Source organism: Tachysurus vachellii, chromosome 5 (genome assembly GCF_030014155.1).
Source record: "Tachysurus vachellii isolate PV-2020 chromosome 5, HZAU_Pvac_v1, whole genome shotgun sequence".
NCBI lineage: Eukaryota > Metazoa > Chordata > Actinopteri > Siluriformes > Bagridae > Tachysurus > Tachysurus vachellii.
This window is the reverse complement of record NC_083464.1, coordinates 20204275-20229516: the sequence shown is the minus strand read 5'-3', so window position 1 is coordinate 20229516 and position 25242 is coordinate 20204275. Positions and strand designations below refer to the sequence as shown.

At 37.1% G+C, this 25242-nt stretch overlaps 1 protein-coding gene across 5 annotated transcripts; it reads right to left on the bottom strand.

Annotated features, from left to right (window-relative positions):
• Window positions 1–575: 575 nt before the first annotated feature.
• Window positions 576–23996, bottom strand: ptp4a3b (protein tyrosine phosphatase 4A3b). 5 transcript variants are annotated; one of them, XM_060870315.1, is made up of 6 exons: window positions 23898–23996; window positions 7703–8216; window positions 7259–7351; window positions 3196–3326; window positions 1915–1989; window positions 576–1772 (listed from the first exon to the last, which is right to left on the bottom strand). In XM_060870315.1, the coding sequence occupies exons 2-6, from the start codon at window positions 7805–7807 to the stop codon at window positions 1655–1657; spliced, it is 522 nt and encodes a 173-aa protein (XP_060726298.1). In that variant the 5' UTR covers window positions 7808–8216; window positions 23898–23996; the 3' UTR covers window positions 576–1654. The 5 variants fall into 5 exon arrangements, with proteins under 5 accessions (XP_060726298.1, XP_060726299.1, XP_060726296.1 ...); XM_060870316.1 differs by lacking the exon at window positions 23898–23996 and adding an exon at window positions 19920–20035; XM_060870313.1 differs by lacking the exon at window positions 23898–23996 and adding an exon at window positions 18790–18986.
• Between the last annotated feature and the right edge of the window lie 1246 nt (window positions 23997–25242).

The following is a 25242-nucleotide window of genomic DNA, read 5'->3' as shown; positions in this document are numbered from 1 at the left end:
ACTGTCTGTTTTGAATGAGTCTGTGTTCACGATAGACTCAGATTCCTGTTCTTGATTGAACCTAATGTGGTATCTTGCTGCTGTAGCTTATCCACCGTAAGCTGTTTTTTTTTTTACATGCTGAAATGTTATTCTGCTCACTTCAGTTATAAAGCATTTTTTTTTAACTCTAGAGACTGCGTTTAAGTCCCAGGAGTTCAGCAATTTCTGAAATACTGAAACCAGTCCATCTGGTACCAACCTTTATGCTATGATCAAAGTCAGAGATTGCACTTTTCCCTATTCTGAAATGTGATGTAAACATTAAAGCCTGTATCGGCATAATTCTTTCTCACTGTGGTGCTGCCATATGACTGGCTGATTAAATAACTGCATGATTGAACATGAAAGATATCTTATTAAAGTGATCCTCCAAGGCTTTGTCATAGTACCAAATGTGTCTGTTTCCAGCATGTAAACAGTATTTCCTCCTTTCTAAATATGTATATTATGTAATTTGCATGTCTGCATGAATTCCTTTTAACAGTTCCCGACATAGCTCAAGACCAAAACTTTAAAAAGCAGAATAAATCAGATTTTTAAAAAAATTACTTTATTACTTCAATTTCATAGACCGTGAACAAAATTGGATGTGCTTGTGGTTTAGAAGACAGAAAAATGTATTCATTTTTTTTAATCTTATGTTCAGAACCGGAAGTATCTCAGTACCTGGATCATTCAGCCCTAAAGTTTTTTTTCTTCTTATTTCTGGATTTATTTGCTTCCTATGTCCATGGCAGCAGAATTAATAGAGCAGTATGTTGAAGACACTTCTTGTAAATTACTTTTAAATAAAAAAAACAAACACCCAAAAAAAAAAAAAACACGGTAAGCCAGAAGCAGGGTTGAACTGGAGGTCTTAAACGTTTGACAAACAAGCTTGTTATAAATCTCTTCTGGCCTAATTTTAACAAAGGTGTTCTAATGTAAACAACCCAAAAAGTGTGCTTCTTATTATCTATCCAACTCACTCTCATACACAGTCCTAATGGTGCAGTGTTCTAATCCCAGAGAAGTTCACATCATAATGTAAAATATAGCTCTATTAAAAAAAAAAAAAAAGCCACCACCCACCACAAAGAAAGCAGTCTCTGCCAAATCCATTTGTGATGTTCAGAAAAGTGGGACTAGAAAGCCAAGCCTTGAAATAAAATTACATAAATGAGATAGAAATAGGAAAACTGTACATGATTAATAACATATAAACAAGCGATTTTGTTCAAAAAGTTAGTAATATGTTTTCCTGCCAAAAGGAGCAGTAGATTATCTTTGGAGTGTGTGCTGCCGATCTTGCTGGTTGTTTATATACTGCATGTATTGTGTGTGCATGTGAGTGTCTGTGTGTGTGTGTGTGTGTGTGTGTGTGAGTCTGTGTAAATATATATGTACTGTAACACCATTTGTGAGACACTTAGGATCAAGACATATAGCAAGAGGCTTGTCTTTCTCAGCCCTGAGTTCACGAAACCCTTACACTTAGGGGTCTCACACAGATTAAGGATGGGTCAAGTCCTCCCATATAATAAAAGCTAAATCCAAATGCATTGGGTTTGTGGCATTAGTCCTGTTTAACCTGTTAATTAATTCCTTCAGTGGCAGATGAGCAGAGACTCGCTCACATGAGGCAGCACTTGTTCTTGTGGTTGTGTGGATCTTTAAAGCGCAGTCTCTGCTTAGGCCTGTACTTCTCTAGATAGGTCAGCTGCTTGCTGTTTATGGCACCCCGACGTTTTCTATTAAAAATATAAATCAATCAATCAAAAAAAAATTTTTATAATTCTGTACTTGGATTTTATACAGACATATATATGCCTTATAAAATGTTTTTTCTTTACAAATTACAAATGTGTCATGCAATGCCTAATGCATACTCACTGTCTGATGAATTGAATGGCATCTTCATACTTCATTCCACTTTCTATCAGTGCCAAGGCCACCAGAACTGGAGCTCTGTAACAGAGAAATTCATCACAAAAAGCATGATGTACTGCTAATGAGCCACAAAACAATTTATGGAAAAAGAATCTCTTTTGTTCACTTATTTTTTAGAGGACAGATATCACCTGGTGAATATCAAAAGTAGGTTCTTCAGTCTGACAGCATTGTCATTGATCAAGCAAATGGACAGAATTTATCATGCAAACAACACATTCAGTTTCAAAATTAAGCTAAACCTGGCAGTAAACAAAAGCAAGATTTTAGTGACAAAAATGCTTTAAATATTTTGGACAGGAAAGAAGTCCTTTAACTTTGATAATTTTGTTTGCCACTATGATAAAAAATAAAGTATTAAAAAATATATCTGAGAAAAAATTTAATCATTCTAGTCTCAGAAGTCTTTTACCACTTGGCTCAAACCTCTTATGATCCAGTGTATCCAGTGAACACCAACCAAAACAGGCCTCCTACAGATCAACAGCATAACAAACTTGCCCGTGTAAAGCAAATATTGGCTCTCTGTCAAGATGTGCAGAGGGCTCCCATAGGGCCATCAAACTACGTCAGAAAGCCTGGTGCCTCAAAGAGTCAGAGAGTCAGAGAGAGCGAGAGAAATAGAAAGAGAGAGAGAGAGAGAGAAAGGGGGGATGCACAGGTTCCATGAGCTTTGATTGACTTTGAATAACAACAGTCGACAGTCACTTATTCACACTTAGTATTGTATGTTATTGTTTTTATCACCATCTGAAAAAAAAACTTCCAGCAATTAAAAGAGGTGCTTAACAACTTCTTGCTTCATGATTAGATGTCAAGCCCAGTGCCTCTAATAATAAACTTATCAGATGAGTGAATCTTAGCAAGCAGTTGCAAAGTGTATTATGAGAACAAGTCCTAGTATACCACTCTGGTTCCCTCGATCCCCACACACCAGGCTTTCTGCTAATAGAACTCCAGATCAAATGGCTTTTAGCTTTGACTTATTTTAGAATGAGAGATTTAAAGCTTAAAAATCCAGCTAGATAAAATTCTACATAGAATGTTAGTTATTTATTTAAAATACAATTACATCCCCATCTATACTATGATAATATAAATTATTTCTTATCCATGATCCTGCCATCTTAAATCTCAAAATGCTCAGGTAAACATTCAGGTTTGTTTGGACAGTGAAGTCTGCTATGTTAAAAAAAAAAGCTATGTTAACCAGAATCTACTAACCGACCAAGTCCAGCTACGCAGTGCACAGCCACACAGCTGCCAGGGTCCTCACAAAACTTATGCTTTAGCAGTGAAAGCCAGTCATCCACAATCTTTGTGGGAGGAGGAGCTCCATCATCAAATGGCCAGTCCTGGAGAAAAAAATGGCATTGTCAAACAATCATTGCTTAGAATAAACAACTGACAATCTATAGCTTTGCTTTATGTGAATGTAATGTACATACAATATTTCTGCAGGGAACAGAACGGCTGAATTTGGGTCAGAGAAAGTAACAGGCAGTATAGAAAAGAACATGACAGCTATTATAACAATCTATACTGTGGGAATATTATCTGTAGAAGGAGGCCTATATCAGGCCTTTGACTGAACAGACTCTCTACTGTATCTAAATCACACCAATCAGTGAAAAGACTTTGATGACTCCAGTGCGATTCTCACAAGCTGTGCCATGGCAAACATGGCATGTACTGTACCACACATGCATGCTGCTGTCTCTCCCACTTCAGGCAGCACCAGCAGGAACAAGGACACCACAGGGTTTAGCAGCAAATCTGAGAACTGAATCAGATATGGCAGGATAATGCCATGCAAGCATGCTAAACAGAAAAATCCTACTCAAGAATATCTATGATACAAGATTATAAAACCTGCATAAACTAATACAATGAGCATAGATACATTACAAACGCATTGTTTAGAAAACTTTTTTTAAAACAAACAAAAAAAATGTACAGTTAGTGAAGAAGAGAACAAATATTAATCTGATTTTCCTGAGTTGTTATGAGTCACATTGACAACCATGTAACAGTAAATCAGACAGTGCTGTGTCATAGGTATCAGCTCAAAGGTGGCAGGAAAGCTGTATACATACTACATGCGTACATACTACAGTTTAGATATGTCAAAAGTCTCAATACCCCAACTCCAGGAAACAAATATCTGCATTTCAAATTCAGATATTCTAGGCAAGGCTGAGTAATTCAAGCTACCTGCTTACCTGATCTGTGTCTTTTTAACCTGCTAACACTATCTGGTTTATGCCAAATGTCTTTGACAGGCTGGAGAACAAAATATACAGATGTCATTTGCAAGCACAGCAACCAACCAATGATGCAGTTGGAAGACACTTGTAGTGTTATAAAAATACAACACTACAACAATTACAACATGGTACATGCTGCACTTTTAAACTCGTGGGAGAAAACCTCTTAATGTAATAAATGTAAACATTTACGAGTAACTACGACTCTTGAGTTAAAAATAAAAACTAAATCCTGTAAGCAGTTAATAGCTCCCTGCACTTGTCTGGTTTGTCCACAGTAAGCTATTAATTCCATAAGGCCATGTTGTGCTTGCTATATGCTCTGGGAAAGCAGGTCAGTCTCCAGTCCTGCCGGCTAATTGTAGCAAATGCTCTGGCATTTTCCTTGAATCACATACCTGCTATTTCTCCAGCAACCAGATTCTCATCTTACACGAAAGGGAGAAGCCTTAGGCACCTGTTTCCCATCAGCAAACGTTTCCATTTTCAAACACTCCAAGTCTCACTGTTACATTTCTCTTCAGAAAGAACTCACAGAAATGCTGACTGAAAGTTCTCAGGCAACAGTTAGATGTTAACACTATTGCCTATTGAAGCCATAGTCATACATTATGATATAACTTACTTACTAAGTGGGAAGGGCGAGAAAATCTATCATGCTGCCAAGAAACGTGCACTTCGAAACATCACTAAGGGTCAAGTTCTATTTTTATCTTTACACTAAGAGATTAACTTTGGCATATTTGTAAGGGTTTCTCTATTTACTAAAGCTTGCTGTAGTGTTTTCCAGTCTCCATTACCTGTCTGCAAATAGAAGTTGGCAGCCCATCAGACACAAATCCACAGATCATAGGGCTATTCAGAGAACACTATGCCGCTTGTTAAACCAAAACAGTCAGTATGCCAACACGTTTAACCCGGATAACCTCAGTTCAGACACAACTACCAAAACACTGAAGCACTCTACAATATATAAAATGATTCTTGTAACAGTGTAAATCCCAGGACACGTTCAAAGGGATTATTTAATCAAAGCTGTTAAAACTTCTCAGCATTTGAAAGTAATATGTGATACAAATGCTACATCACATTGAACACACTGAACATTCTAAAGTAATTCAGTAGGACAGCGTTCAAAGTAGTGAAATGCTGTAATTTGTAATGTTAAATGATGAGGTGATTGCCTATAGGCTACAAAATGATGAAACTCTTCAGGTGCCAAAAAACCTTGACAGGAGTGAAAACAAAATGATAACCTTTAATAATATTTATTTCTGTTTGAAAGTTTGTAACATTCAGCATCACAACAGCTACTGGGTCTTCTGCTTAAGCCACGATCAATTCAGCTTTTCTAAAGGCTTAAATAGCCCCTATAAAAATTTTACTTTCTTTTGTGTTCTTCTAACAGCACTGAGGAAGCGGTTTTATATAACTTGGCTGTGTCTCAGATGCACTGTTTTTATTTCCTTTTTTTATGGAAAAACGTAAAGCCTGGAGTAAGGCCAAATGGGGAAAATCCATACAAAATCACGTAAACTCCCAGGAATGGGAGGGACAGAGAATAAGCGATAGAGTAGATTAAGGGAGAAAAAAGGAGAGGGAGAAGTGAGTGAAAGTTCTGACGTTACCAAAAAAAAGCATGGAGGGAATCCCCTTTAACAAATGCTGAGAGCTGCAGAGAGGTTACTTCTACTTTTGACGGTTTATGCTTGCTTTTAACTATACCCAAGATGGCTGCCGCTCAGATTCTGTGTTCTTTCATCACATAACCTGAGCATGTCAGAAAATGCTGTGTTTGCATTGTGCAGTACCTGTGTAAATAGTGAGCAAATTTCCACAACAAACTCAAGCCAGAGAATTGGACTCTCAAAAGTTTTTAAGGATTAATAATGATGAGTGGTCAGTGGATAAGACTTTTGACTACTGATCAAAGTCCAAAACCCAAGACCACCAAGCTGCCACTGTTGGGCCATTGAGCAGAGCCCTTAACCCTTAAACGCTTATTTGTATAAAAATAGTAACTGATTTACCTATTCAATGAATTCTAAAATGCAATGTCATAGCTTGGTATCTGAGGTCAACAACAACTGACAACTTTAGTATGACAGTGGAGAAACTACCTAAGCTCATTAGTGTGTGAAACATACCCATTCTACTGCACAACGCCAATAACATATGTTTCCTAGAATAAGTGACAAGGAATGGCTCAATATTTTACAGGCTTTATGAAAACCTGTAAGATAGGGATGTTTTGGATCTGATGTGCTGTTCTAGTCCCATTAAGTCCTCCAAACATACACAAGGTGGGAAGCCAAGGCCATGAACAATGGTGATGTTGTGTCCGCTTGAAAAATATGCTAGTTTTCACAAAATATCCTTGGCTTGTATGTGTGGAAATCAACAGGGAAAATCTAAAACGGATTTCAGCACCTACAGACTGACAGGGTTTTATCAGAGTAAGCAAAAAAGTTAGCAGATCAAGCTATTGCAAGGTGCTACAGAAGACCAAAGAGGCAACAACCCTTTTGGATAGTCCAGAAATAGTAGAGATTTACTATACTATAAGGTATATGGAGACCTGATCATCACATCCATACAGTATGTGCTTATCAAAATTCCACTCCAGATTTAATCCATCCTTTGCTGTTATAATATCCTCAACTCCTCTAGAAAGGCTTTCCTCTAGATTTTGGAGCATGGTTGTGTTTTTGTAGAATCGGTGTTCCAGTTCATTCTAAAGGTGTTCGGTGTGGTGAGGACACTGTGCAGAACACAAGTACTTCAATTCCAAACTTTCCAACTTGCACTTCAACATTTGTGGCAACAGTTTGTGAAAGAACCACATATGAGTGTGATGCTCAAGTATCCACAAACTTTTGGCTATATCATGTACTGTAGCTGGCCATTTTATCTGTAAAGTTAATTAAGAAAATACAAAGGCCATGCATCATAATTAGGGTAAGTTTGCATAGGGCGGGTAATCTACAGTACAGGATTATTAAGCACAGCATAGTGCTCACCATGACTGTGATGCCATCATTCTCCAGTGGTGTCTTGTCATATGTTACTTCACACACTCGCACCACTGTGGTTGCACCATACTTCTTCAGATCCTACAAAATTAAGACACAGTAACTTTGAGCCAGGAGGACAAAACTAGAATGAAAGCACAGAATAAACTCCATGCTAGTTTAAGGCTTAAGGTAAAGGTACAATCTCTTTACTTATTTATAATTTGTATTAGAATTAATCATTATTTTTTTATTCTACCAATAAAACCTCCATGTGTAAGCTGGTATAACCTCACTACGCATCAGCTGTGACCCTTTTCTAGAATGATCTTGATAGTAAGAGACTTTTAATAGCACTGTAACATAACTACTTAAACTTCACCAGAAATGCCTTCAAAAATAGCCATATGATATTCGTTTTATATCCCAGCCCGGAATATATCCATCTCTCACCTCTATGAAGGAGCTCAGAGTGGCATTGGTTGGATTGTGTGTGATCAGAAAGCGCATGTTTTTGTAGCTGACTTCAACAGGGGCCGGTCGGTTCATCCTGGCCATGTCTGAGAGCCGGCCACACCATATGTGGGTAAAACACACCCACTAGCAGCGGTACACTCTCTCTTTGACTGACAGTGCTACGCTTACTCTACTGTCACACAGGAGGTTCCTGCTACAGTATCTATCGGTACAAATGAAACGAGTTGCCTGTTTTTCTGAAATGTTTGTAGAATCAGACATGGGCTGGAGCAGGGTGGAGCACTGTCCAAGAGCCCTGAGCCACAGTTCACTTTAACCCATCTGGTGTTTGGTGAAATCAGGAGTCAACAGGTATCCAGGCAGTGAGGGAGTTCAGCAGGATGAAACAGCACAGTGTCACCTGGGTTCAGAACTGATAATGTTGGGCGTGGCAGTAGTCACCGCTGCCCTGCAGGAACTCCATCAACATTCAATGGAATAAGGAAAAGATCTGCAGGAAAAAAGAAGGGATCCATGTCAGTGATGTTGATTTATACAATAGATCATTCTGTTCATAAGCGTGTGTGTGTGTGTGTGTGTGTATATGTATACCAAAAACAATGTAATTCAAAAACATATACTTATAATTGCACATAACATGAAGTCCATCTCCACCAACACAACCTCTTGGAGTTTAAACATTTACTCTGTTCAATAACTGCACAAGTCTTTTGGAGCACAACACAAAAATCAACAACTTTTCAAAGAAGATTTACTTTTTTTGTTTGTTTGTTTGTTTGTTTCTATACAAACTGCACGACAGGACAACAGTTTACAGCTCTGTTGATTTATTGTCTGTATATTTTGTCTACATTTTTCTGCACTAGAGTTTAAACCTCCTGCCGTCCAGAGCACTGTGGAGTATTATGGGATGTACCGCGGTCCTGAGGAAACATTCCGTTACACGAGATTTATAAAGGAACAATGACATAAAGATTATCTAATATTTTACCATAAAGTAACACCGGTACTTGGTGTTTAATACTCTGAACAAAACAAGACTCACAGGTTGTAGATTATTTCGACTGTAATGTGTGATAATCCCGCTCACCTGTATTAGCTTCTCGATTCGGAAAACGGAGAAAAACGTTTCAAAACAGTAGCGACACGACTGGGAGCCGACACGGGTGACTTTATAATGAATTACCAGGTCAAAGTGAAGCACTAAACCGAAATGTCACGGAGTAAAATCAGCTCGAGTTTCCCCTCAGCGGCGGCGGCGCGTTCACCTTCCTGTCAGCTGCAGAGAACAGAGTGAGCGGGCGCGCGCTTCTGCCTTGAACCGGTCCGAACTGCCCTAGTAGCGCATATGACTCTGACAGCGCGTGCTGCTAATGTCACAACCAAATGCACTCTAATGCTCTTAGTCCGAGTGGCAAATCTCCACCTCCACCTTCCTCTCACTCCCCTTCACCCTTTCTGTTGAAGGTACAAACGCTGAAGAAGCGACAGGTGTAAAATCAAAACATACACAGGCTCCCTCGTTACATCCTCCCGTTTCCCCACACTAAATATCTGAGGGTCCAAAACTTTTTTTTAGTCAGAGACCACTTTAACACTTAAGTATAAATAGGCATATCATTTAGATGTGATTTTATTTCTGAGCTTTTCAGTAATTGGAAAAAAAAGCTCCATTTCCATCTGTGTACTAAAATTTTAAAAGTGGTATTTGCCCCTGGCTATGCTTCAGATACCCCTGGGGAATCACTGAGCCCTGTCTGAGAACCAAGGTTCTATATATATATATATATATATATATATATATATATATATATATATATATATATATATATATATATATATATATAGAGAGAGAGAGAGAGAGAGAGAGAGAGAGAGAGAGAGAGAGAGATTGTCCATTTAAACATTAAGCATTTTGAATGCCAGACATGCAAAACTGATAGTGTTAACATGCAGATTTCCTTAGATTTTTTTTTTTAATTTATCATGAATTAAGTAATATTATTTAAGTACGATTTCTGATAAAGAATTGCAATATGTTCAAAGTAATATGGTAATCGTTGCCATTTCCCTTACTTAAATAGCAACATCTACACTGAAAGCAAAACAAACTTTTGTTATCCTAACCCTAGCCCTGATTCTGTCTCTTGAGTTTCACAATGATGCTGGATGTGGACTTGCTAGTAAGTAGAACAACTGGGTGATCATTTGTGACTGCAACATCGCCTTCTTTTCCTAAGCTTTGCACTTGCACCTCCCTTGAAAGTATCTAAAGCATGTCTATCCGTTTCTTGATCAGAAGCTGAAGAGAAAAGGAAATCAGTTGGTACCGAGATCCCCGAGGACACACCTGCAAATCATGAAAAGCTTCATTGTGAAATCATTTCACATCATTAAACCGATCCTTCTGCTAGCTCCACTTGCTGTAAATACGTTTATACACAAGTTTACCTGCAATGCGTTTTCCTGAGGCCACGAATGAGGTTCAAACAACAAATTTAAGGGGATTCTTGCATGCCAATGGCATAATGAGAGGCAAGGGGGTTTACAAAAGTTATCATAGTAACAAATCATACATGTCACATGCAAAGTTAGATTTACAAACACAGAATGGAACAAAATTTAGCTTTGGCACCAAGTGATAATTTTTTGGTTTCAGATCTGAGGTGTGCAGAATGTAATCCAAATACTTTTGTACTGTTAAACATTATACTCAGATACAACTGGAAGATAGCTTACATTTAAAAAAAAAAAAACTATGTATAGGTTAACAAACACTAAAAAAGAACATACAGAAGCTATGTGAGGCTGGGTGCGAAGAGGCTTTCAGAGTTAAGTGGGACAGGAAAACAGGAGCATGGAGGAGGTCTTTATCAGAAACGTGAGGCAGATAAGAAGCTCAGTAATCTTCCAGAGCCAAACCACACCATGTATGCTTGATGAGATATGCTTCGAAAAAAAGGAACATGTTCTGAAGACTTACATAACGTATAGGCTGTTTCAAAAGCTGTTCAAATATAGACCTTAACGCTCAGGTCAGTAGGTTCCAGTTGTTTTGAATAAGGGTTCACAAAAGGGTAAACCAACACGTATTCAGCATGACAAGAGTTTCCTTAAATCACATGACATCTATTCAAGTGTTCACTCGTGCTATTTAAATATCATGGCCAGCAAATGCCATCAAATCACACGTAATAAATAGCACCTAATTGAAATGCATGCCAGCTCTTCCAAAAATACCTAAACCACACGCTTCATTCCGCACAACATTAGAATACACCGCAGCTTCCAATGGCACACAATGGAAGAAAAACAAAAAACACTAACAACTACTTGAATACACTCTAAAGAAGAGAGCAAGCTGTTGGAGTGTTAAACAGGCCTGCGGGTGTGAACCTGTCTTTGACAGGATGAGAGCTGAGGTCTGAGCCTGCATTGTTCATTCACGTTTCTCCAGGCCACTTGATTGTAGAGCTGATCTACAGGCCACCACAGCTTTCATGGCCACCTGTGTTCTAAATTTAACCTCACCAGCTGCCACCTAATAAATTTAGCCAGGGATGAAATGAAGAAAGCTTCTATGTTTTAGATAACCCAGGGACATGGGGACGACTTGTTTTGAAATAGGAGTATCCTTTAAGATGTAGAGGCTGCTCTGGATGCCTGCCACTTTCATGACAGGATTAAATAATTGCCTGTGTGAAAATGTAGATGTAGTCTATGTCAGTGTAACTCAGTAAGGTTTGGCATTTGAAAATGAATTCCCACAAAGTCCGCAGAGAGTCGTTCCTTGAAAAGTATGTTCTCAGTTTTGAAATGCCTCTCTAGGCTTGGAGGCATTTCAAATTATTTACAAAGGTGTAGATTTAAATCTAAGTGTTTTATTTACCATGCCTACCATGCTCTTTAGAAATAATTTTAATCAACAAGACATAATCTATCAAACAAATTATTACACAGACAACAGAAGGTAAAGAGTTAACAAACATACCTGCTGTAATGCTCTTAGGAGAACTCCTCCAGGGATGTGTAACTGACATTTTCATATTTTATCTGAAAGTTTTTATCTGGAGGTTTTTAGATAACTTACTTGTACACAAAAATGACCCTTTAAAAAAATATGCGCATTGCTGAAGCACAAGCATTATATAAGAAATCTAGAGCACAAACAGTGAGATCATGACAATGTTAAATCTCTCATCTTACTGGAAATTCCGATGTTGGATTAGGTATAAACACATGCAAATTTATGTGCACAGAAAGTCAGATTAAGTTTATTCATAAAACACAAAATCTGTTCATAATAGGCTTTATATTTCTTAAAAGACCTTCTGAATTGGCAAAAGCTTTGTTGAGACCCAACCAACCTCAGAGACAAAGCCAAGACTTATGAGTGTCCATTGTTTTCAGTGACATGAGTAACATGTAAAACCATTCTAAACATAATATATACAGTTTAAAGTTCAACAATGACAGGTAACCTAGTGTTGATGTAGTGGAGATTAAAATGGGTTTTTCCACAAACAACATAGCTGGTGCTGAATGACTTCCCATTGCCACTCAGTAGAGTGTTAACAAGTAAGTGAAGAATACCAACAAAATAATTCCATTCATTGTTTTGCGACTAAATCATACAGTATTTGCCTTTCCAACTATTTATTGCCCTTAAATAGCTGTAAGAGACTGTAACGACCTAAGAGCTTTATCTCTACCCCTTGTAACCCGCTGTACCTGACAGAGCAGAATGGAAATAATGAATGAATTAAGACTTGGATTAATGTAATCCACATGGAAACAGTGATATCATCCTGTCAGCTCTGTTAAGAGTCTGACAAAGCTAAACACCACTCACCATGTTTGTTATAAAACATGATCATCTTTAAGCAGCATAACATTAAAAGTACAAGCGAAAAAGTCAACCATCTCTCATGCAGATTTTACAGAGCAAGAAAGAACTACAACTCTAAATATTTTACTATTGACATATGCAAAATTTTGTTTTGCTATGGTCTGGAACTCATGCAGCATCTTATTCAACTTATTTCTATTTAAAGAGCCCTTTAACTTGGAATTCCTACTCAGGGCTCAGCATGTGATGTCAAATTAAAATAGTTGCTCACAGTATGTACAAAAATCAAAGCAGCATTTCTTGTCATTTTCAAATGCAGGCATATATGGACACATAAACTTTAAGAAACCATAAATATATATTTCACTGAAACAACAATGTGGAAATGTTTGTATTTGCTTTCTAACTTTGCTTAAGTTATATACCTGTAATTATTATCTCGGGCAAGGAATCAGCTTAACACACATGGTGATAAAAAACAACCACCCTGCCTACAGATGTCTAAACCTTTGCAAGCGTGATTTTTTCACACAGTAAATGTCAGACTCTTATCAAGCACTGAAAGTTAAGTGGCACATCAACGTGGACATGTGTGAGCTTAATTCAGTGTATAATCAGATAGCAGCCCTGGGTTAAATGCTCCTCAGAATGTCAGAATGGAATCTTTAAGTGAAAACATCTCTTTTTTCACTTTTGTAGGTAACTGGACTTTGAAATACTATACCTTTATTTGTCATATATGCAAATGTGTATCATATTTCAGCTCAGGAAAGTTTGTTTGTGGGACTATATGTAGTTAAAAATGTCAAAATGTGAAGATTTACACAAACCTAAATAATTCATATTTAACCTTGCTACTGTTACTCATCTACGTCACCCTCTGTGCCCCTGCTCTTTGCAGTACAATTCATTTTTGGACGAAATCACTGTAAAAATCAATTCAACGAATATATTCATTTCAGTAACGTCACTGTAGTTGTCTCAGGTTTTGGGTTCTATGCAGACAAAGAGTCACAATGGCACACTGTAGAAGTGTCTGTTTGGACTTCAGCAGTTTTATTTTCAAATCAGTAAAAACTATAATAACCCACATTCATACTGATCTACATCAGTCTTAAACCACAGAAAGTTTTCAGAACATGTCTCCTTGTGAGAAAGACGCTGGATGGCTGCTGCCAAAATTCATTTTTATGGATCACTTTCATTTCTAGCTCTGATAACCTTGTTTTTCCAGTTGAACCCACTCTAAAGTTGAATGTCACAAACAGAATCGGTTAACTACACAAAGCACAAGGACATCTGCAAAGGTTTTGCCTTGCTAACAATATGAGGCAGAAAGGCACGAAGCAGAGAGCCAATTTGTATCCTTCATTTTGAGTCACTAAAGAAGTAAAGGCACTTCAATATGAAAGACAGAAGAGATATTTAATGGCCCTGACCTCCCAGCTGAGTTTGAATTGTAAAGGGTTAGGGTGGAGCCATGTAGCTCAAATGATATATAACCAACCCAACGAGTCAGCTTAGGGTAGTGTTCTCGACTAAACATTTGTAGCTGGTCCATCTACCTGTGTGTTTTTGGACAGATGAAGGAAACCAGAGAACCCAAAGGAAACCAGCAACAGCATAGGGTGAACATGTGAAACTCAGCAAAGGCTGACTTCAACCATGAGCTCAGGACTAAACCAGACACCCTTGGGGTTTTGAGGCAGCAACGTTACCTGTTGTGCCATTGTGCCACCCATTAATTTGTCAGTCAAAGGTATTTGTAAATCAAGTGCTATGTTTGTATATTTCTTCTTCTTTTTTATTTTCATATTTGTTTAGAAAACTCTTTGAGAGTGTTTGTATGAGTTTGTATGTTGCCATGTTGCCAGAACAGCTGAAAGTAAATCAAGAAATACTAAATACAAAGATAAGAAACTGCTACAGTACAGATTTAGTGTATAGCTTAATATATATATTATAGTTTTTAAATGCTATATTAAAATATCTAATAAGTATTTTAAAAATGATTGTGTAAACTGTTATTTTGCTATAAAATAAAATAATGTTACATATTAAAACCCAAGTCTGCACTTTTATTTGGTGTCGTTAAAAACGGTCCTGTAAAAGTGCCAATCTGCTAAATAACCTATAAGTTTACTGATAAAACGGAATATTTTTCTTCAAACAATTTTGAGTGAAACCAGAAAAAAATGCATTGCAAAACAAAATGATCCTGTAATCAAATGTATCCAAAACAAGTTTCATTCTACTGAAAAAATTACACTGTGAGTTTGATTATGACCAACATTATCAACTCTGTCATGTTCCCAGTCACCTGCATGAGGACAACACTCATGACTTATGTTCTCCCACTAGCAAACCAAGAATTAGAAGCATCCCAGAGTTGTTTGAGATAGAGGACTACGTGCATCTACACACACTAGCTGCGTAAAAATAAAAAGCCTTTTTCAGGAGTCCCCCAGTGAGTCCTTTTTGGACCTTGCATTTATTATACAATTAAAGCTATTTGTTTTGACTTCAGATTGATTCATAAACTGTTTGGATATATATGCATGCTTCAAGACCGGCGGTCGTTTTCTGCATATTAATCTGAAGTCAATTCTTCCCCACATAAATCCCACAAGGATGACCTTATCCTGTCCCAGCATGACCCAAGATGAAAAACAGCAAGGAATAAAACCACACACCTAAAATGATGTTTCAGCAGCTCCATTTAGTTGTGAGACATCTAATGTGAACTGGGGCTCTGGGGTTTCTCAATGCCCCTGTGAATCCCTGTGTTTATCTTTAGGACAGAGCTTGGAGTTCTGGTATAAGATAAATGCAAATGAGAACACAATTCCCACAATAAGACTGGCCCGCTGGTGGCGGAACTTGGCAGAATCCCTACAGGAAGCATTTCCTTTCATTGTGTGTCTGTGTGCTGGTCAGTGAGATCGCTGAGGAGCGTGTTCACTGCACTTTCTCTCATTCTCTCTTGCATCCTGGGACTGTTTCAAATCTAGAAATGTTGCATATTAAAAAAAAAGGAGCTAAAATATCACTTATTTGGACTCCTCTTAATACAGTGAACTACTACTTCCGTGTGATGCGTGGTGTTTACACTTAAGAATACTTTGACAGATGTGAACTCCCATGCAAATAAATGCAAAGCCAGCTTTTACTGCTGTTGAAACATGACCTCAGTTACCTGAATAACCACCAGCAAAGTTTCTCAACCAAGTGACTGAAAACAACAACAAAAATGTTCTAAATGTTACTATGCATTTATTTTGTTATTAATTTTTCTGTATTATTCTTCTTGTTCTGTACCTCTTGTCATTTGTTGTATGAACTACAATCCAATTCTCTTGTATATCAGGATCGGAACATTGCAAATGAAAGTGAAAAGACACAGTGTACTCCAAGTATGCTCACAAGTACATCAGTGATTCATCATAACATTCACAGATTATTAATATTCAACTCATTTTTAACTCATTAAGATACCCATTTTGAGTTTAACTCATTAAGATACCCATTTTCAAGTCTACACCGCGTACAACATTTCATTCAGAAGAAAGAAAGAAAGCAAGAATGAAAGAAAGAAATATCCATGCCTTCCTATAAACAATTCCGTCTCCAAGCTGTATTATTGTGCCCAAGCTCAAATACTAAATTGTAGTCTTACCCTGTATAAGATCCATGAGAAAGCCTCGTCAGTGTTTATTCGTGTACAACATCAGAAGTTTTGGAATGCGGACAAGCACACAGCAGCAGATGTCGTTAAATGAAGGCAACTAATGGATCAAATACCTCATCATACACCAGTTAAAAAAAGCAAAACAAAAAAAAGCCCTCCCATTCAAACAATATTCTTCCTGCCTCTTGTGTGTGTGTGTGTGTGTGTGTGCGTGTGTGTGTGTGTGTGTGTGTGTCTGTATTTATACTGTGTCATATATGCTGTCACAGGCAGTTTCACACTTTCTAAACAGGGGGTGCAAGAGCCATAAGTAAAAGGGTGCTGATGTTTCCTGGGCTGCACACATAACCATATAAACAAGGTATATAACAATAAAGCACCTTAAAATCACTGTCAGCTCATCATATCACAGCCAATCCTATTAAGATTTCATTCAGGCAATATCACCATACTGTAATAAATGAATCAAGTATGCTCAATTTAAGTATAACATAATGCAGAATGATTTTAATGTTGCCAACCTGGTTTGAAAAAAGGCCCAATATAAAGCTTGCTTTTCCTTTTAAATGTTAACCCACTAGGGAGCAGACAGTACAATAATCGACTAAATTTCAAACAAGAAAACAGGAAAATGAAAACACATCCCCAAACAGATTTGGTGCTATCACGGAAACAGATTTTTTTTGCACGCTTCAGCCATTAACTTGTGTGGAAGCCAGTTTTCCAGAGCTGTTTTAGAGATGTGCACAAAGGATCTAGAAAGGCCAAATTAAACCCTGTGCTGTCCTTGAAACTATCAGAAAATACAATAATAATGAAAAGGCTACTAGTTTTTTAAATATACACGGACATATCATGAAAGCAACATTTAAATGGTGAAAAGATTTAATCCCAGCATGGTATAAACATTTTATATTATTAGGTACAACCGTATTTATCATACCGCATTCTTCTAAGCCAGCTTGAGGTAACAGTGAGTATTTTGGGGTAATCTTTCAACACCAAGGTATAAGTGTATATCAGGATCCCAAAAGACACAACAAAAAATGGCAGGTATATAAATATGATGTTTTCAAGACAATTAGGTGTTACGTTGAGTAACATGGAAGCTTACTGAAGGGCTGCAGTGCATTGCTGTGTGAAACAGGTCTTTGGTTGAAATGCTTTAACATGATAGGAGAATCATGTGGTTTCAATTATATTTCACTTTATATTTTGGAGAAATGGAAACATCCGAATAATAGAGGTTTATTAGGAAAAAACTTGTTGAAAATCTCCTTCCTGATTTAGCCCCCATTTTTTCCACTTCAAGTATATTTGTCCTGCATTAATGTGCTGTGGTCAATAGTACAAAAAAAGATGTACCTTTTGAACCATGTAAGCATGGTGCAGTACCAACATAATTAGGGGGGATTTCATCAACTAAACCAACTAACAAACTTCAAAATCAAACAACAAAACTAAGGTGGGTGTAAAACTGCATCATGACTGTCAAGCCTACAAAAACATCTATCTTCTGGATTGTCCAGATTTTTTAAGTACTTTTAAACGTCAATCAGTTTTATATTTGAAACTGGCTCATGACAACAACATGGAATCCTGTCAGACAGGGATGTTTTGTACCCGATGTGTCAATTAATGTATGCCTATTTTTAACCTCCAGATGTAAATAATATATTCAGGCATGTTTGTAAACAATACCACTGATGTTTTCACAATGACCTAAGCATTCTCGATCTTCTCTTCTCTCCACAACTTTTCTATATTTTGAAGGTGAAACACACAGAACCTGCCCGACAAGGTGAACTCAAATGAAGCACCATGTGACTGACAGCTGCAATTATAGGTTCTTACACTTGCTTCTGATATGAAGCTCATGTTATTATGAAGGTAAATAGTAGCAGGTTTACACCTTCAATAATGACTCTACTTTGTTGTCATGAGCCAGAAGTGTTTACATTTACATTTACATTTACAGCATTTGGCAGACGCCCTTATCCAGAGCGACGTACATAAGTGCTTAAATCTCTAACATTGAATACATTAATGCTGGCTCACTAAGTTACATACTTAAGATACCATGAGTTTAAAACATTTGTTCAAAGTTACAATGAAAGTGTCAAAGGTGTTTTTTTTTTTTTTGTTTTTTTTTTTTTTTTTTAAAATGCAAAAGATAATGAAGAAGTGCTAGTTGAAGTGTTTCCTGAATAAGTAGGTCTTCAACCGCCGCTTGAAAACAACACACCATGTTCAGGAACATTTAAATGTACTATAAAATCCTTAATACAACAGTTAATCAAAAGTTAATTGAGGATATTTGAAGCAGAATTTCTCTTACTCCTAGAGAACTGGTGGTTTCAAAGTACATCACGTTATGTAATAAGGTAGAGAGGTAAGAGAGGACAAGCAGGAAGTTTTTAACAAATGATAAAAACAATTCCCACCTGATTAGGAGATTTCTAACAGCATTTGTTTTTTTTTTGTTTCTGTGTTCTTATATCGGTTAAATTTCTCATCATAGCTCACCTGTCCTGTAGCCTAAGGCACAGCAACAGCCTGTAATGGAAAAACGTCCAGAACAATATTTTGTACCAGCATTGCAATGCTACACCTCCTCCAATCTATATTGTACCTCTATTTATGTCCAAATGTTCCAGCTGTCCAGCTCATATTTTCCTAATAAAGTTTTTTGCCTATCAATGGAGGAAGCCACCCCTTGCCCCATAGTGGCAGCTAACGTCACGGGTTAGGCTTTACCGTCATGTGCCAATTGTAACGCTTTCCAACATTCCAATGCTCTGGGAGCACTAAGCTCCAGTGGCAGGTAGGCGGAAACCTGTCCTTTCCTGCTCCACACACCTTCCTGGCTTGCAGCTGAGAAGTAATCAACTGGGGCACTGCTATTAAAACAGAACCCATGGGGAATATATCAACAAAGGTGACATGTTCCACAGGAGGGACGCTCATGAGCTAAATGCAGCATCATCGTCAACAGATTAACACTTGTGTCATGACATTGGCTGGACCTGCACGATTTTTTTTTGTGGTGTACATGCAGGCATGATCTTATTACTTACATATCATGGCATTATATGACCTTAAAAAGGGCAATGCTTTAGCACTGGAACAAAGCACTATGCAACAAAATACACAGTCTATTTTAAGAACATATGAACACTGGATTTTATTAATAACAAATGACCAGACATTAAAATTCACTTAGCTTTTATTCTTTTATTCAGGAATTACTTTACTAAAATCATTTCATACTCAAGTTTGTTAGTTTGCAAGTATCTTCTCTTGGCTGCTAAACATTGTTTATACTATAAGAGAGAAGAATGTAGACTAAACCAGTACCATAAACATGAAAAGAATGTTTGTTATGTATTTAACCAGAAGCTTAAATTGACCTTACACTACAGAAGATTTCTACATCAGGACAGTCAGTGTCAATCGATTCCCAATGGAAGATAAAAAACAATGCAGGAAATGTGCACTAAGACCATTTAATGTTCAGCGTAAACACTGTATACGCTGTATACAATGTATATAATGTTGTGCCTTAACTGACTAAAACTATAACATCAGGATCCTGTACTATTTAACCTAATACAATATAATATACAATAGGAAAGGCATAAAAAACAACTACTAACCTGTTGTGTTTGGCTCACAGGGTTGGTGTTCAGGAAAGTGAACAAAGATACAACATGAAGTAGGTAAACAAAGCTTTAATTAGAAACCAGTTCAACACAACTTTAAAATGTCCCAAAGGTTGCCACCCTACAATGCTTACGCCCTTTCAGGTTACTCAAAACTTAACATTGTAATCTGGTGCTCTAAACATAATCAGAATATTTATATATGTGAATATTTTGTCACGATATTACAACCTTTACTGTTAGAGAACATACATTAGAGTCAGTTAAATATTAACTAAAACTTTTTACACACTGTAGAAAATGTGAGGTTAGATGCATTTCATACTCTAGTCACTAGTTTTCTAGAGTTTAGTGTTAATAGCTAAAAGAACCACACATTCAATACTAAATTTAGCAAGTAGAAAGAGACCAGAAAAGTAGCATTCTTTGGCTGATACTACTTTTACTTTTCCCCCCAAAAGGCAAAAGTCTAAAATGAATGAGTAAAGTTGTTTTTAGTCTTCCTCAAACTCTTTTTCACAGCTGTGCCCAGCTTATTTCTCTCAGAACAGTATAAATACATCTGATTGATTTAGAGTTGGATGCTAACTGATTCTCCAGAGTAAGTTAACTCTACTGACTATAAAGTAATACAGTAAGTACAATTGGCTCATTAATTATCATTCAATAATTTTGAACTTTTTGCCACCCTCACAGAGTTTTGTGCTTCTTATTTCATTCATATTGCATTAATTGGGTGTGTCAGTTGAAAATTGAGGATCTGATTAGGATCCCTGCTTAGTAATATAATATAATAAGTAATATAATATACAATATGTGTGAGTATGATTCCTGCTCTGTCAGAGCTTCATCAAGTTTCATCAAGCCTGCAAAACGAAATTAAATTCAGTACTGTCAACTCGGATGTAGCCTGCACTGTGTCATTTGTCTCATTTGTATTTTTGTTTCACTTTGTTTCATGATCATAATAGTAATATCATTTTTATTTGATTTTAAGAGAATCAAATTAAAGTGGTCATATAAACACAATACTAAAATTTTACTTACTAAAATACTACTACTAATAATAATAAGTACTTGTTATCTTTTATTTTCTATATCTGCACTATGTCTGTAAGCACTTCAGAAGCAGTAAGACTCAAATGTTTATCACAAAAACCATCCCACATTTAACAAAAAACTCTATCAAGCTGCAGTGTAAGTGTGTACATTGGACCTCGTTTATGCAGCTCGATATGGATCAATTTATTCATAAATCACATGGGCAAAGCATCTAAACAAAACATTTGGTACTCATGAAATAAAAATGTATAGTTATCTTACTTGTGAACCGAGTTTGAGTAAATCTATGAAAATGAGGACTAACTAATATAAACCTCACCAGCTTTGATTCAAATAATTTGTATGGTTTCCTGTACTTTTATATATGGTCACGTTTAAATTGCTTATATTATTACCCAGAACTATTTGCAGTAATGCTTTGTAGTCTCTAAAAGAAACACATCTTCATACTAGTTCACTAGGTCCGAGGCAAATTATGAACTTTCTTGAAAACTAGTAGGTTTGTTTAAAGAGCATTAATTAAATACTATGGGTAATAAAGAAAGTAAGGCTGCACAAACCAACTAATTTAGAAGATAAAAGTAATAATTCAAATGCGAGATAGGAAATGCCACCATGTAAACAGAAGACAGACCGGTCTGTCTGCACATAGCTACAAATAAACGCCTCAGCGATGGAACATTTAGTGCTTTCTTATTAGTATTAATATTACACTCTCACTCACTCATTTTCTACCGCTTATCCGAACTACCTCGGGTCACGGAGAGCCTGTGCCTCAGGCGTCATCGGGCATCAAGGCAGGATACACCCTGGACGGAGTGCCAACCCATCGCAGGGCACACACACATTCTCATTCACTCACGCAATCACACACTACGGACAATTTTCCAGAGATGCCAATCAACCTACCATGCATGTCTTTGGACCGGGGGAGGAAACCGGAGTACCCGGAGGAAACCCCCGAGGCATGGGGAGAACATGCAAACTCTACACACACAAGGTGGAGGCGGGAATCGAACCCCAACCCTGGAGGTGTGAGGCGAACGTGCTAACCACCAAGCCACCGTGCCCCCATTAATATTATATATTATTAAATATTTTTATTGGCATAGAACTGGGTCAAAATGACTTTACTTGTGTTTTCAGGCTTTTTAGAGTTGTGTGCGCTTCACTACATGCAAATACACTTTGGTCAGGAACACACTTTAAGTGATCAACAAGGCACACGATGACAAAGAATATCAGTGTTTCCAAAACTTTTGTAAATCTCTCAGAAAAAATTAGTATTGTATTGTTATGCTAATATTTATACACAACTTTACTAAAGATTTATTAATGAGAACCACTGTGTGGGGGGGGGATGGTGGCTTAGTGGTTAGCATGTTCGCCTCACACCTCCAGGGTCGGGGGTTCAATTCCCGCCTCCGTCTTTTGTGTGTGGAGTTTGCATGTTCTCCCCGTGCCTCGGGGGTTTCCTTCCCCGGTCCAAAGACATGCATGGTAGGTTGATTTGCATCTCTGGAGAATTGTCCGTAGTGTGTGAATGAGAGTGTGTGTGTATGTGTGTGCCCTGCGATGGGTTGGCACTCCGTCCAGGGTGTATCCTGCCTTGATGCCCGATGACGCCTGAGATAGGCACAGGCTCCCTGTGACCCGAGATAGTTCGGATAAGCGGTAGAAAATGAATGAATGAACCACTGTGTGTTTTTGAGGATAACAACCTCTTATTCAATACACAAAATAAAATTCTACATATGCTGCATCTCCTACACTGACCATTTGAAGACTCTGACATGGAGGAGTTAATGTTAAATCTATAATGAACTCAGAAGTTACACTAATTTATGAGCTGATTAGGAGCTCCTGGTTACACAACTCCAAACCACTGTAGAAAGGACGTTATTTATAATCGCACTCTCCAGTGTTTATAATGATTTATAATCACACTCCCTGGTGTCACCCAAATGAGGAGGAGGTTCCTTTTTGTGTCTGGTACCTCTCAAGGTTTCTTCCTCATATCATCTCAGGGAGTTGTTCTTTACCGCCGTCGCCTCAGGGATAAAAACAATGAAATCTAAATACAGGTCTAATATTAAATCTTGATCTTTTTGTTCTATATTTCTTCTATTCTGAAAAGCCCTGCGATCGTGTCCGTCGTAATGAGCGTTATAGAAATCAAATGTAGTTTAATTACTTAGAAATAACTTTGCAGATTGGTTCATTCTATTAACTCATTCATGTTCATAGTTTCCACAAGTGTGTACAAATACACATGTTTTTTTTTTTGTTTTTTTTACATTTACACTTTACATTTTGGTTCAGTGCTTCACCTCCTAATTCTGTATCATTTCATTGACTGGAAAAAAAAAAAAAAGAAGAAAAAAAATCCACAACACTTTTTTTTTCAAGTCTCAAATGCAAATGCAGTCTTCCAAGCCAGAGGCAGTAAAAAAAAATCTGAACACTTATGAAGTTATATACTCAACACCCTTAGTGTAATACTTTCCGAGTATTGTTGTCCTGCCTTCACAACAAATCAGTAACAGCAGAAGTGTTAAACGCACACTATGTGTCACTGAGACACGGATTTAAAGCAGACACAAACCGCCTGATATCTTTCAGCTGCTCCGCCTGCTTTGTTTACAAACCACCGACCGCAGATCTGCACTGTATAACGAGTAGAAACAGACAAATGTTTACACTCGTGTTGCACCGTTAATGTTAATGTACTCTACGTACAGTGAGAATGATTAGCACTGAGATTCAGCTAACGTGGAACTCCACTAAACTCCTACAGCACCTTCACGTACACACAGCGCACAGCTACTAATCCTGCGACATAACGTGTGGAATTAGCACGCTGTAGTAAGTAATAAGTTAGTTAAAATACTTTTTTTTCCTTGTACTCACATCTCAGCGATACCGAACTCGTTATTTTCTTCCTTCTACTGTATCCATGGCGACGCAGCGTCACGCTGAGCTTCACCTCGAGCGCAAGAGTGGGCGTGGCCAACGTGTACTGTACACAGTGTAACACAACAGCACGGAGCTAGAACAGTGACAATTTAGACGATTTTTAATTCTGTAATCCTGAACATTTGTCTTTATTTTATTTTATTTATTTGTTTTTTACAGAGGATGTGTTGCATTAAATATCCTCAGGTGATCAGGGATTCAGTCAGAACCTGAATGTTCTGGGAAATGATATGAAACTAAATTAACTATTCAGTGCACTGATTTGGGTGGTGTCTTCTGTTATATTGCATTTTTATTTATCTTTTATTTTGGGAACGAAGAAGGAAAAATGTGTGTGTGTGTGTGTGTGTGAGAGAGAGAGAGAGAGAGAGAGAGGAGGGAGAGAGAGAGCGAGAAGTGCGCCATCTAGTGTCTAAAAGTTTTATTGTAATACAGTATGATATTTACACAGATGTTACATTACATTACATGGTATTCTTATTGCTATTGTTTATATAATTTATTATAGAATAATTCCTTTTTAATTAATTAATCACGTTATTAAACGCTTAAATTTTTTCTTCACTGTTTTATCTATTTCTATTTATATGATATTAAAAATATATATTTATATCATATTTAGAAATATTCACAAATGCAATTTCATACTTATGAGTAAAATATTTGGATTTGGGAGGTCTATTTTTACAATTTTTAAAATCACTTAAACATAAATGAAATGAATAAAATAAACCGATTACAGGCCAAATGAGTTAATCAAGGATTTGCAGAACGAATCGAATCTTTAAACGAATCTTTATGATCTGAACCGGTTCTACAGAAGACTGGTGAGGACACGTGTGGAGACGTGAGGAGCTCCATTTGTTTATCCTGCTTCACCACATGCAGCACGTACAGCTCGTCCTCCAGCCGATAAAACACGCCTATCACTGATGGAATCAAGCTGATCAACACAATACTTTCGGGCTCCATTGTGTCTTCTACAAAGCTGATATCTCTCCTTTTGCACCCACGTATCAAATACACGTTTCAGTTTTGCTATATTTTTTGTAACAATATTCACATTACACGAATGTTGAGTATTGTATCTACATTGGTTCATTTCTTACACCAGTTTTTTTTCTTGTTGATGCTAAATTAAATCCTTGATTGACCATAATAATAATAATAATAATAATAATAATAATAATAATAATAATAATAAATAAGAAGAAGAAGAAGAAATAAAATATTTAAATTGCCAACTACTTTGTCCTTGTACTCTAATTTGCATGAGAAT